This window comes from Misgurnus anguillicaudatus, chromosome 22, assembly GCF_027580225.2.
Source record: "Misgurnus anguillicaudatus chromosome 22, ASM2758022v2, whole genome shotgun sequence".
NCBI lineage: Eukaryota > Metazoa > Chordata > Actinopteri > Cypriniformes > Cobitidae > Misgurnus > Misgurnus anguillicaudatus.
This window is the reverse complement of record NC_073358.2, coordinates 12,930,712-12,945,740: the sequence shown is the minus strand read 5'-3', so window position 1 is coordinate 12,945,740 and position 15,029 is coordinate 12,930,712. Positions and strand designations below refer to the sequence as shown.

The window sequence follows — 15,029 nt, the reverse complement described above, 5'->3', positions numbered from 1 at the left end:
AAGCTCACGAATGGAGACGCACGCTTCAAAAAGCCGGCAAACACATTTCTCGACGCTTGACAGGATATATAATAATAATAATAACAATTCATTACATTTATATACTGCTTTTTTGCAGCACTCAATGCACTTTACATATGAAAGGGGAATCTTCTCAACCACCACCAATGTGCAGCATCCACCTGGATGATGACAGCAGCCATATTGCGCCAGAATGCCCATCACACACAAGCTTATTAGTGGAGAGGCGACAGAGTGATATAGCCAATTAGTATGAGTGGATGATTAGTAGGCCAACAGGCCAGGATGCCGGGGCACATCCCTACTCTTTTTTGAAGAACATACAGAGTCAGGACCTTGACTTAACGTCTCATCTGAATGACATTGCTATTTGACATGTGTCTCCCTATCACTATTCTGGGGTGTAAGGAATCACACAGACCACAGGGTGAGAACCCCCTGCTGGTCTCACTAACACCTCTACCAACAGCAACCTGCTTTTCCCTGTATACTGTAAGGACCAGAGTACCATGGCTCTTTAGGTGCACTTGCAAGTAACCACCTAGCAACCAGGAACAACTTATTGACTTTTCTTTGTCAAATACGACATGTAGATTCATTTGAGAATATAAAAATCCAAAATAATTTTTTTACATTGACCTTTTATTTTGTAACAATTTTCAACTTTCATTTGTTTTGTACTGCAGATTCCATATGTATAATGTGGATGAGAAAAATCCAGGCTTTAATGAAACAAGAGCTTGTTATTACATGGCTCAGATCATCTGTGGGCTTGAGCATTTGCACCAGCACAGGATTGTGTACAGAGACCTCAAGCCAGAGAACGTTCTCTTGGATGATGCAGGTGAGAAACACACTTGTTTATTTACCTGTTTGTTGCTCCTGTCCTGCCTTTACACTCTAAAAATGGCTGGGTTATTTTTGACCCATAATGGGTAAATATTGGACAGAACATGTGCTGGGTTAAAAATTGACCCAATGCTGGGTTACTTTAACCCAACTGCTGGGTTATTATTACCCCATGGATGCATAACAACAACCCAACAATGGGTCATTTTTAACCCAGCATTTGGTCACTTTTTAACCCAGCATTGGGTAAATTTTTAACCCAGCATGTGTTCTGTCCATTATTTACCTAGTATGGGTCAAAAATAACCCAGACATTTTTAGAGTGTAGGGCTTTATATATTTCCATCCAAATGTTTTTGTTTTAGGACATGTACGTCTGTCTGATATGGGGTTAGCTGTTGAACTACTGCCAGGAAAAGATAAAACACAAGGATATGCTGGGACTCCAGGTTAGAGTACTTTAAATTCATGTATACTTTCTATGTCATCAAAAGAGTAGAAACCGTACCTTTAACTAATTTAAATGTCAACTGGTGCCACTTAGTGTATTTGTGTTTTTTTCCATTAAGTGGCAAGGTGCTTGGAGATGGAAGTAAAAAATCACTTCCTCTTCTGAAATTAAAGTATTTTATACTACTTTGGTTACTAGAGTAAAGGATAGCAGGGCAAAAGTACCATTTTCAGAAAAACCTCATTTAAAAAAAATATGTTTCAGAGAGAGGTACATTTTGCTGTGGTCAGGAACTCAAAAGTCTGGTCTATCAATACCAGGTGGAATTTTGAAAAAAAACTTAGAATAACTTCAGTATAATTTTACTTATGTTGCACATTATTACTTTCGACCTTGTTATATTATTGTTTAGGAACAGACAGGAGACCGCATGCGTAAACGTAACTTTACTTAAACTCTCTCTCCCGGTGCATCACCACGCATGCGCACATTACGCATCCATAACATCCTATCAGTACATCTCCCCCTTTTAGCTAAAAAACTCCCCTTTTTTCAGAGAATAAAAAATCTCAGTACCTGTGGGAAAAACACAAAAATAAATATTATGCAACTATTTTCAGCAGAAGTGAGAACAAATGAGAATAGAGATTAACAAGTCTCTGCTCTAAAGGTTCAGTCTAAACTGATGGTCTGATCACCCTCCCCACTCTACTTCTTACACAATCCTGAATCTCTCTTGGCTGTGAAGAAACTGCTCTCAGATGGGAATGATGTCTTCTCAGACTGCCCGTCTGCCCTTCAACATAGTAGGAACATGGAGCATCAGCATGGCTGATGACTTTGCCCGGATGTGGAACATTCTGAATCGAAACTGACTGTCCCGTCTGTAGAGCAGGTTTTATTTGTGCCCTGTGGCATTTGTTGTACTACATCTTCTGTTTTTCCTTCAACTTATTCTCTTTTCTTTTGAAAGTGTTGAGGTTTGGCCATGCAGGTTTTAAAGTGGATGGACTCACTGGAAGAGTGGTTCTGATGTTCCTTCCCATCAAAAGTTGAGCAGGTGAGGCTCCTGACACTAATGGTATAGCTCTGTAAGCCATAAGTGCTTTGTGAGGATCCTCGCCTTTCCTCAGTAGTGTTTTAACTGTTCGCTCTTTCAGCTTCCCCATTGCTTTGAGGATAATAGGGGCTGCTGGGCATATGATGGAAATCATAATCTTTTGCTAAATCAGCATAGTCCAATGCTGAAAATTGTGGGCCATTGTCTGTGACAAGAGCCTCTGGGACTCTTTGTTGCTGTCAAAATAGTGACGCAACTCATGTAGCGTGAATAGTAGTCCATCAGCAAGAGGTAATTACCTTTGTTCCAATGGAAAAGATCTGCTGCCACCCTCTGGCATGGTCTTGAAGGTAAGGGAGTGGTCAGCAGGGTCTCTGGTTGACTGTAGCTGTATTTGACTCACGTTTCACATTGATTCACTTTGTCTTTGATTTGCCTTGTTATGCCTGGCCATCATACGGACATTTGTTCCCGTGCCAAACACTAAGTGATGGCTTGATGTCCCTGATGTATTTTCTTTAGGACATCTTTCTGCAAACTTCCCGGTATCACACGCCTATTTCCTTTCATCAGCAATCCCCCTGCAATGAGCAGATTGTGTCTTTGTTGCCAGAACATTGCTAAATGGGGTGGAGGAGTGTTTTTCTCACCCCATCCTGTGCGTACACAAGAATTTTGCTGTCTGCACATTTCGGCCTCTTCCTGAGCTCTCTTTATGTGATCAAGCTTAGCTGGTGTTGCTGGCAATTGTTGAATGACATGATCAACACACACTTTAACGTCTTCTTTTCTTTTTAGGTCTGCTTCAGATGGATTTTTTTGTAGTGGAGCTCTGGAGAGTGCATCCTCCGTGATCAGATTTTTTCCAGCGACGTGGATAATCTTGAACCACAAAAGGCATAGACGAAATCTCAGTATATGCGCCGGTAGGTCTTCCAGCAATCTCAAACCTAATAGGCTGACCAATGGCTTGTGATCAGTCCTGACCACAAAATCCAACCCAAGAAGGTCCGTTTGAAATCCTTCACAGGCCCAAGTAATTGCCAGTCCCTCCTTCTAAATTTGTGCATATCTTTTCTCCGTAGGTGTCATGCTTCTTGAAATGAACGCAACAGGTCTCCATTCCCCTGCAGGCTGCAGCTGGGAAAGTACTCCACCTAATCCAAAAAAGAAGCATCCACTGAGACTCGTCTGTCTTTCTGGAAAATATTGTGCTAAAACTGCCGGGGAGCTGAGATCTAGTTACACTTTTTCAAAAGCTTGCTGTTGTTGTATCCCCCATATCCATTCATTTTCAGCTTTTCCCGTCAGCTCTGCAATGTTGGGAGAGAATTTTCCGACGTAATTCATCATGTCGAGAAATCTTTTGACATCGGCAACACTTTTGGGCTCTGGCATCTGTTTTATGGCTTTTATTTTGTCAGGGTCTGCTTGCAGGCCCTCTGCTCTGATGATGTGTCCCAAGAACTTAACTTGAAGCACAGCAAATTCACATTTTTGGTTAAGTGTTAGGCCATTCTGTTCCAGCCGTTTCAAGACATTGAGAAGTCTTGCATCATGTTCATCATTGTAGCGACAAACACCAGGATGTCATCCGCGTGGCACAATGTGCCCTCCAGTCCCTCCAGCATCTGTGTTAGACAATTTTGAAAGTGATCTGGTGCCAAGGATATGCCGTATGGAAGCAATATCTTCCATATTGCATGATAAAGGTAGTGAGAGGGACCGAGTCTTTATGTAGGGGAATCCAGAGAATCCAGCAGTACCATCCAACTTAGAGAATACTGTAGCGCCTGACAATTTGCCAGTTCTCATCAACAGCGGGAAGAATGTGTCTCTCTCTACATACATCATTGTTCAGATGTGTCAAATGCACATAGATTCGGATCTTGCCATTGGTTTTGGCACAGCCAACATACCTGAGCACACCACTCTGTTGCTTCTTCGATGGGAGTTATTACAGCAAGGTCTTCCATCCTTTTCAGCTCCTCTTGAAGGACTTTATACAGGCAGTTTTCTGCTAGTTTATGAACTGCAGTAATGAATGGTTTCGCTGACTCACCCGTTTTTGGCACCTCTTATTGAATAGAAGTGTTTCTCAAATGCATTTTTAACTCTATCATATGTCTTCCTGTCTTCTTCAGACAGAGGCAGTGTGCACAATATATATCATCAGCTTTATCTTCCATTGTGTAGATAAGAGAATTTACTTTATATTCCTGGCTTCTTTCACCGCCGCAAAACGGAATCTCTCGTACCGTCTAATCCAAGTCGAAGTGTTCCGGCGGGCTTATTGAAAAGAGCATATCCATGTTAAATGTTCACCTTGGTGCTGTTTTCTGAATCTTCCTATATCGTCTTTTTTTTACCATCCCGGCAATTACTCACACTCCGTGTCTGTGAGGCAGCTGTATATGTTGACGCGTGGTCTGGATTATTTCCTCGAAACTCCCTTACAAGCTTTTAAACTTGCTACTCTGGTGTGGATAGTTGTCATCGATATGAACGTGAGGTTAGTCCACTTCTGACACCATGTTATATTATTGTTAAGGAACAGACAGGAGACCGCGTGGGTGAACATGTAACTTTAATTAAACTCTCTTCCCCACGCATGCACACATTACACATCCATAACATCCTATCAGTACAGACCCCGTCAGCTGGACATGCTGTTATTGCTTGGCATGCAAATGTAGTAAGAGCTCTGAGAAAATTTGCTTTGTTACATTAGTCCCACGTTACTTTCGACCCCCCTTTCTCCTATGGTATGGGTCCTTCCCTCAGTGTAACTCTATGGGACTTTTTCAAATGAAATGTTTAAGTCTGGTTGCTCAGAAAAGTAGGCCTAATAACAAAGTCCCAAGCACTCTAAAAACACTTCTTTAGTGAAATTGGTGACGTAATGACAAATGTATGGCAACCCATACTTGGAGATTGAATTGGAAAATCTATTGTATATTGCTCTGTATTAGCTCTGACTAATGTTTCCCTGCCTTGCCCCATAGCTAGGGGAGCCATTAGGCAAGGCAAGGCAAGGCAAGTTTATTTGTATAGCACATTTCATACACAGAGGTCATTCAAAGTGCCTTACACAGAAATGAGAAAACAATATATAAAAAAGAAAATGTAAAAATAAGAGATACACGATAAAATCACAATAAAAACAAAGATACATGAGAATTTAAAATAAAATAAATGTGATTTTAATAAAAACAGTTTAAAATGTTAAAAATAATAAAACAGGAGTAAAAGTTACTTGAATTAAAAATGAACTTTTAGCATTCCATTGATCTAGGAAATGCACAAACAGTTTAATTGGTTTGAAAATAAACTGTGTTTAAAGAGTTTAAAGGTGCAGTGTGTAATTTTTAGAAGGATCTCTTGAAAGAAATGCAAAATAATATACAAAACTATATTATCAGTGGTGTATAAAGACCTTTTAAAATGAACTGTTAGGGGCCAGTCACACCAAAAGCGCTTTAAACGCTTGCAAACGCAAGGCGCGACGCATTGCCTTTTTAAAAAAAAGAGCAGTGCGACGCGGCTTTTCATATTGCTAAGCAACCACCGAGTCAGCTGTCTTGTCAATCAAATATTGAAGCGTGAGCGCTCTTTTGCTGTTAACTGTCATATTAGCAGAAACTTTAAAAAGAGGACGCTTGCTCTGACCTTGTTTGAGGGTGAGAGGTGCACAAACACGCAGGAGAGAGTGAGCGAGTGGAGTCCAGTTCTTCAAAGCAACTGTAAACTTCCCTCACCGCAACGTAAGCCCCGCCTCTCTCCTCATTCGATTGGACAATGGAAAGACGCGAATGACATCGGGCGCTCCTTCAAAAACGCATGTGCGGCAGGCGGCAAAAAAACGCAATGCCCTCGCCCGCGCATAAACAGTGCGCAAACGCTCCCTGCCCATAGAATATCATTCAAAAAAGGCGCCTGCAACTGCCATAAACGCTTTTGGTGTGACTGGGCCCTTATGCTTTTATAACCTTAGAATGAGACGTTTTTATCTACATAAACAGAGGGCCCCAAGCCACTTTTCTTTAGTTAAAAACATGCTTCCCTTCATCACAGTGGAATAAGATTTTGTGACTTTTCTAGACTATCTGGCAATATTCATTTAAAAAAACTGGGCTTGATTCAGTAGTTCTAAAGATGTGTAAAAAATATACCAAAAGAGTAAAAATGACCCGAATTGAAAATTAATGGGAAATGCAAAAAAAATTAATTTATTTGTCAAAAATGCATCTAGAATAAATCTGAAAATTTCAACACAGAAAAGTAGGCCTGGTACTAGAGCACAAATGCAATACAGAAAAGACATGCTCAATCACACACGCACGCACGCACGCACGCACGCACACACACACACACACACACACACACACACACACACACACACACACACACACACACACACACACGTTTTAAGATACATCATTCTGTTACTGTAATTCTTTTATGTTTTTTTCTAAATACCAGATGACCAAATTTAACACAACATCTAGATCAATACCTAAAACAATTTAAAGGAATAGTCTACTCATTTTCAATATTAAAATATTTTATTACATATCCTGTATTCCTTTAAATCAAATTTAGATCATAATTTATGTGATTTTTTACAAGCTAATGGTGTAGTTGAGAAAATTTAGTGTTAAACAGGTAAAGAAGTAGTTCATATCTCCCAAACACAGCATTAATGTATAGATGGGAAGTAAACAAAAAAAATTATATATTATTTTTATCATTAAAAATGTATATATTTTTGAGGGTTAATAAAAAATAATATAAGAAAATTTCTATAATTTATCTGTTTTTAAAGCAATCATGGCAAAAAGCCTTATACTACAGTCACAGTTATATGCCTCCTTTTCAGGTTTCATGGCTCCAGAACTTTTATTGAATAAAGATTATGACTATACTGTAGACTACTTCACTCTGGGGGTCACTCTATACGAGATGGTTGCTGCCAAAGGTCCCTTCAGGTGTCGTGGAGAGCAGGTGCATACATCCATGCATATATTTTGGCACTGTATCTAGATGAAAAGCTTTTACAAAAACGTATATTCTGCAGACAAAATTAATTGCTATTATATGTACAAGCATATCCAACCATCTTTTTGCTCTGTTATAGGTGGACAACAATGAGGTGACACGTCGTATCCTAAATGACCCTGTTTCATACCCCCCTACCTTTAGCAAGGAGCTTATAGACATCTGTGAAGGACTAATGAAGAAAGAACCAGAAAAGAGACTTGGCTTCAAGAACAATGAGTGTGCTGAGCTGAAGAATCATTCCTTCTTTAAAGAGCTCAACTGGGGGAGATTAGAGGCGGGTATGGAACATTAGAGTAATAGCTTTGAAAAAAATAAACATTAACCAAATAAATGTATAATGGTTTTAGACATGGTTTGTATTTTGTAGTGATGCGACTAATTAATTTTTTTTTAATTAAAGCTGCTTGTTAAAATATAAACTGAAGCAGTTATTAAGTAAACTACCTTACGGTGCAAAGCAGAAACGTTTCTGATATTAGAAAATTTTAGAAAATATGACTAACCAACAGAAAATCTATTTAACCCTTATAAGTCCCTTGGGGTCAATCTTACACCCAAGCCACTTTTCTTTATTTATCAATATTCATATAAAAAACCTGGGCTTGATTCTGTCATTCTAAAGATGTGAAAAAATACCAAAAGAGGCCCTTGGGGGTAAAAATTACCCTAGAATGGGATATGCAAAAAAAAAATGTTGTCAAAAAAATTCTAAGCATCCAGAATAAATCTGAAAATTTCAACACAGAAAAGAAGGAGTGGTACTAGAGCACCAATGCTCTCTCACACACACACACAGGGATGGGCAGTATTTCAAATACATGTATTTAAAAAACGTATTTGAAATACAAAATAGTATTTTGTATTTTAAAGCCTTTGAAAAAAATGAAATGTAATTTGTATTTAAATACATTTAAGATGAGCATTTTTGTATTTTTAAAATACTCAAAATACTTTGAGCCAGTCAGGGTGCTGTTTTAATGCATCAACTAGTTCAGACCAGACACCAGAGTTCAGGTAAGCAAATATAGCAGTTGCACACATCTACATACCTTTTGGCATTCAGAAATAGACCCAGATAGATTTCAGCCTAATAGGGATACTCGCACTGAATCGCCAATTTCACGTGAATTTTGTGTATTTTCAAAATACAAAATACTGTATTTGTATTTAAACACATTTTTCCTCACAGTATTTTGTATTTGTATTTAAATAAATTTTTTGACACAGTATTTTGTATTTGTATTTGAAATACATTTCCATGTATTTATGCCCATCTCTGCACACACACACACCCACATACGTATACAGGAAAATGGAAGCTTATGAGCAGAGCCGATCCTCCCTATATGTAGGCTACACGAGCTGCATAGGACCCCACACCACTAGGGGGCCCTTTTGTTCTTAACTTCATGCAGCGCTGCACAGACCAGCTGGCAAGTGACATCATAGTGCCACGAGAGCCATTAGAAATTATAACAAGCAGTCTGATTTCACGATAGTTTAATTCCAGTTGTCAGTCCATCTATGCTCTGCATGCCTATAAACATGTATCTTCATTCATATTTGGTTTAAGCTATCCGCCCGGAGCAGGAATGACAAGCACCGTGAAGGTGAAGTAAAAAGATTTAGAACACATTAAAGGCAGGATAGGCAGGAATTATCTAAAAAAAAAATCCAAATTTGTTTAAACTGTATTTGTGTGCCGGTGCATGGGTGGAATGTAGGTGCTCTGAAAAAGAGAGTATAAAACTTGAGTGTCTGTAAACAACGAAACAAATGATTGGCTTGCGCGACTATCACTCTCTGTCTCAACCATGGCTACCACCACTGTTGCTACAGGATCTGCCCACACATGCGCACACCCTATTGATTTGAAAGTGCACAAGGCACGAAATCTTGGAAGGGCAAAACTATGTCAGAGAAAGAGCATTCAAAAAACTCACAGCATATCTGCATATCCAGTCAGCAAAGGTAAACAAGGCAAAAAAATCAAGAAGAAATCAAACGAGAGTAAATATCGTGTGGCTTTTCTCCGAATCGACGATGCGATAGAGGTATTGTCTCTGGAGTGTAGTCCTCATCAGAGTCAACAATGCTTTCATCACGGAAACTCTTAAATGCAAATCCCCTTCATCACAGTGTAACTGATGGTAATGAAAAAAACGTGTATCAATGCCACCTGTTTTTAGCTTTGTTTTATAAATATAACTAGCACGTTTGTTACCGAATCAAACTAAATATATTTTAAGCTTTACCAGTATCGATATTCTAGCTTAATAGTGAGTACTAAAAGCCATCCTATTTGTTTATATTCATAGTGATAAAGTAGGTGTATTATTACATGTGATTCTGACATGATGTTACTACATGCCTCGCGCTCCTTCCTCTTCGCTTGTCTCAGGTAAATGCTTCTCTCAGCAGAGCAATCGGCGTCACGCCTTCATGTGTTTTGGGGGCGTGGCTTTAGAAGAAACCCAGAAGGGAGGGGGAAGAGTGAATGGAAATAATTAGCTACAGGAAATAATTAGCTACAGACACTCGATTTTTATACTCTCTTTTTCAGAGTACTTACATTTTACTTATGTATTGGTATATAAAGACAGTTTAAACAAATTTGGAAAAAAGTGTTTTAGACTTTTTTAGACTTAAACCTGCCTACTCTGCCTTTAAAGACTGACAAAGTTTGTGGAGTACTCGGTTGTGGAAGAACACAGTCGCTGCATTACCTTCCCTTAGAACATAACGTGTTCTTGTGTGATTGAAGTTTGTTTTTAAAGAAGTTCCAGCTCGCATGGGGAAAACAGAGTGTTTGTTTACTTCTTTGTTTCGCGGATTCATCAAGAATCCACAAGTCAATGCTGGATTTGCAGAGAGACTGTGATTAAAAAGCAATGCTGTTCCATCAATATTGGATCTGACAGGAATGGCACAGCAGTCTTATGTAAATAGAACATTTTAGTACTACGTGTCACTATTGCTTTGTTAGAGATCCCTTGATATGTCCTGATTGTGTCTAACATTTTTGTCTAAACACGTATGTTTGACTGTTTTAATTTACTAAAAACAATGAACAATTTATAAATTTCCAACTAATGTAGTATTTTGTGACACCTTTTTGACTGACACACTTCCTGGCGCCTGGTGGTGGCGCTATACCCGGGACTCACAATAGGCACATCGATGCGATCAGAATCTTCAGACGAACAAACACCCGCGTGTCATCACAATAAGACATTTTTTGATATTAGATATTAGACAATTCCTGTTTCTCTGATTTCGCCATAATTTGTTGCCTCGCCATGGCAGCACCATTCGAGATATCAAAAATCCCTTCGCAATTTAGCAAGTCCAACGTCTCGCCATCATGTTCACCATGTTTGGTGTCAATCCCATGAATCCCCTAGGAGGAGTATTTAAAAGTTCACTGCATGCATTTTTTAATCAATCCAAAATGTCTGACTTCCTGTTGGGCGGAGCTAATAGGTTTGAGTCTGAAAGTTGTTCGAGCCGATGAGATCTATATACGTAACAATTTTCGTACATGTGCGTACATGTTTGCCCAATCTGTGCACTAATGTTTGTTTTTGTATTACAGGGGGCGCTATAGAGCCCCTCGCCATGCCCATGTTCCAACATTTGGCCGGTCCCAATTACGGACGACTTTGACATCTGTGACAAATTTGAAGAGTTTTTGAGCATGTTAGGGCACCCAAAATGCCCAAATGTGTTGAAACGTCTTTTTATCGCTATACGGTAGGGGTGGGCGGTATGAGCAAAAATTCATATCAAGGTATTTTTTCACTTTTCAGCCGGTATAACGGTATTACGGTATGTTGCCATATGAGATAAAACATTTTGGAGTCACACTGTAGTAAACCTTAGTTAAGTTATGGACAAATTTTGTATTTTAAATCTTATGTTACTAATAAGTGAGGGATTGGACATAGACATGATTTTTTATCTTTTCCCATTTTTTCCTTTAAAAGTGCCATTGTGTGGATGGGTGCACTCATCTTCTTATGCATATTGTCACTAATATGGGAAGTATGAAAATATGGAAATTAGTATGGTCATTTGCTGGTAGGCTATGTGCCTTATTACAATGTTTTACGCTACATCCAACAACTTTAAAGCTGTGTGCTGTGTATATCTTGTGTCTGTTTGATTTATAAATATACAAAAAACAAGATTTTCTTTTTGTTGTTAATATGAACATCTGATGGGAGATGCCATCTCACTTTAAATTATTATTAATCCCTGACCGCATTAATGAATGCAGTTTATTAATACAAGTTAGTTATATTAATAAATGTATTTATTGCATTTAATTTAATTAACCAGAAGATTCACATTGCCAAAAACACTCCACTCATACGTTTTTATGCGTAAATATGCACTATGTATTGTTTAATAGCCTCTCTAATTAATAAATCTGCATTAAGAAAACGAAATTTACCATTAAAGGCTGTTTTTAATGTGTTTGGTACGTTGCTTACGTTATCCGCTAAAGCACTCTGAAAGCGCTATTCATTTAACCATAACTCATCAACCATTTGCGCTATCAAAAAAGGAATGGTTCCTAAAAGAAGATAAATTGCACTTTTTGCCAAAGTATGGTTTATTACGGTAATTTCTTGCTTTCCGTCTTCCAAACGCTGTTGTTATCTGGAGAGCGCGTGCAGGGCGCAGTAGAGAGCAGATCTGAGTGAAAAGGGAGTATCACCGTTAAACGACTTTGAAGCAGTGAGGTAAAAAGGCCTCCTAAATGTATAACACTGTTGACGTGCTGTTGGTGCCTTGGGACTCGACAGCCCGACTGTTTAAGTTGATTTTCAATAAAGCAGTGTTGATTTTGTTCGCTTCTGGGTCCTGTTATATTTCAGAACCTGGTAATGCTTAGGTAAGCCACGGGCTTGTTTCTCGCCAAACTCGCTGTATACAGATCACAACACCTGAAATATAGTCTTTGGCAGGATTTGCGTGCACTATTCTGTGCATCCTCTTATAAAAATTATGATTAAAAATGGATTGAAGTGCGATCGGAGCTTTTCGTTTTGTGTTTCTGTGGACAGCGCATTTCGGGAATGGAGGTATGACTTTTAAGACTTGGGTAAACTCCCGCAGGGTCTTAAAAAAATAACATTCATAAAGTTAAATTTAAGTCCTAGAATGAAGATCTGGGCATTTTAAGGCCATATGTATCGGCCTTCCAAAGGTTTTTAACTTTTAAGTTAAGGCCGTGGATCGAGTGAACAGGTGGTCCCTCTGTACGCACTTTCAACACTTTCTTTATGCAAAAATATTTCCATTTATTTAAAGCTTGAACAGGCTTGACATTCCCAATAATATTACAACTTAAATGCTACATAAGTGAGAAAAGTGGTCAAAAGATTGTTTTAACCACCTTCACATGACCCCACATTTGTGTTGCCTGTTTCCTAACTAAAAACAACTCACTAGGCCTTTCACAGTTGCACCTGTATTCCATATTACCATAAAACTAAGAGTAAACAGGCACACTTACCGTAAAACTAAGAGTAAACAGGCACACACCTTTAAACCCATACCAAATAACACATACATTCAAAACCATTAAATAATAACTATAGAAAAACTTAAGTGCTATTACTCAGAGCATGATTATGCAAATGAAGGTCAAAAATAACAAAATAGCTACGACATTCCAGCCCCTAATTCTTGTACTACAAGCAATTATAACATAAAACATAAGTAGCCATTACAATGCACTATGCAGTATTAAACAAATGCAAGATACAATGCACATTATTAATTAAATGCAATAGAATATATACTGCATGTTAGTAATCAATTTCATTTACTTAGACAATTTTTCAAATTCACTAATAAATTCAGTAAGCAAAACACGTAAATTACATTAGTTTTTTTTTTTTTTTTTTAGAAAAATTGTCCCAAAAAGTTCCAAAAGTTCCAAAGCTAGGTTTTGGTTTTTTTTTTTTAGAAAAAATAGTCCAAAAAAGTTCCAAAAAGTGGCAAAAGTTCGAAAGCTATGCTAATGTATGTACTGTAAGCTTGTGTAAGTGTATGTTGCACAATGAGATGTAGAGCATGTCAGTAAATGAGAATCAGTGTAGGCAGAGTCAGAGGTTCCAGAACTTGACTCAGTTGAAGGCAGACATTCATTGTTGCCTTTACATTGCCTCCATCAGTAAACAGATCTTGTTGATTGGCCTTTCCAATTCACTTGTCTGGGTCTTGATATGGACACGCCGAACAAATCCTTTAGAATCCACCATGGCTTTAGTGATGCGTCCTATTGGCCAAGAATTTCTTGGTGCAGATTCATCCAAAATGAGCACAACATCTCCAACAGCAAAGTTTCTGTAAATATTGTTCCATTTTTGTCGCTCTTGCAACATGGGGAGGTATTCCCTCACCCACCTTTTCCAGAATAGATCCGTGATGTATTGGACCTGTCTCCAACGACGCCGAACATACAAGTCCTTTTTTTGGAATAAACCAGGCGGCAGGATAGGTTTTCCCTTTAGTTGAAGTAAATGGTTGGGGGTTAAGGCTTCAATATCATTAGGATCATCTGAAGAGGGAGTAATAGGACGGTCATTCAATATCGCCTCCACCTCATAAAAAATTGTCTGTAATGCTTCATCATCCAAAACCTGTTGCTTTACCACTGAGGATAACACCTTTTTCACGTCCTGGATCAAGCGCTCCCACACGCCTCCATGATGGGCCCCATATGGAGGGTTGAAGGTCCATCTAATTCCATCCTGGCCTAAGCGGTTTTGGATTTTGCTATGATTCAGTTCTAAGATGGCTTGCTTTAATTTGCGATTTGAGCTGACAAAGTTTGTTCCATTGTCTGACCGAATTTCCTTTACTTGCCCTCTGCGGCAGATGAATCTTCTTATTGCATTTATACAGGAATCTGTATCAAGAGAATGCGCCACCTCAAGGTGGATTGCACGACAAGTAAGGCAAGTGAACAGAACTCTGTACCTTTTCACGAAGCTTCTGCCTCTCTTTACTTCCATTGGTCCGAAGTAATCCATACCAACATGTGTGAATGGTGGAAGATCAGCTGAAATCCTGTCAGTAGGAAGATCAGCCATTTTTTGCTCACCTGGTTTTTGTCGTTGTCGTTGGCATGTCAAGCACTCTCTAATGACCTTTCTAGATGCTGAGTTGGCATGAGGGATCCAGTAACGACGACGGGTGGAAAGCATGTGGTTTCTTCCTCTATGGCCAACTTTTTCATGTACATATTGAAGAATGAGTTTGGAAATATGGCTGGCTTTTGGCAAAATTGCAGGATGTTTTGATTCTTCTGGTAAGGCTGACTTGCTCAATCTCCCACCCACTCTTAACACTCTATTAACAACAACTGGGTCTAGCCTATACAGATGGCTTGACTTCTTAACAGCACCAGAGCTCAAGGCTGTCATTTCATCCATGTAGAATCTTCTTTGCTCAAAGCATACCACAGCCTCCTCTGCCATAGATAGGTCATCAGCTGTGAATTGCAGTTTCCACTTGCTATCTTGTTTAACACCAGATTGATTTCCATTCTTTATGTTCTGTTTTTCCTTT

The 15,029-nt window shown here is 38.8% G+C and overlaps 1 protein-coding gene across 1 annotated transcript in view; it reads left to right on the top strand.

Moving 5' to 3' along the window:
* Positions 1-15,029, top strand: part of grk1b (G protein-coupled receptor kinase 1 b) — an 81,074-nt gene that overhangs the window by 43,735 nt on the left and 22,310 nt on the right. The window contains exons 4-7 of the mRNA XM_055201027.2: positions 708-865; positions 1,236-1,319; positions 7,261-7,385; positions 7,519-7,720. Of these exons, the coding sequence (XP_055057002.1) occupies positions 708-865; positions 1,236-1,319; positions 7,261-7,385; positions 7,519-7,720 (569 nt within the window). The remainder of the gene's footprint in view (positions 1-707; positions 866-1,235; positions 1,320-7,260; positions 7,386-7,518; positions 7,721-15,029) is intronic.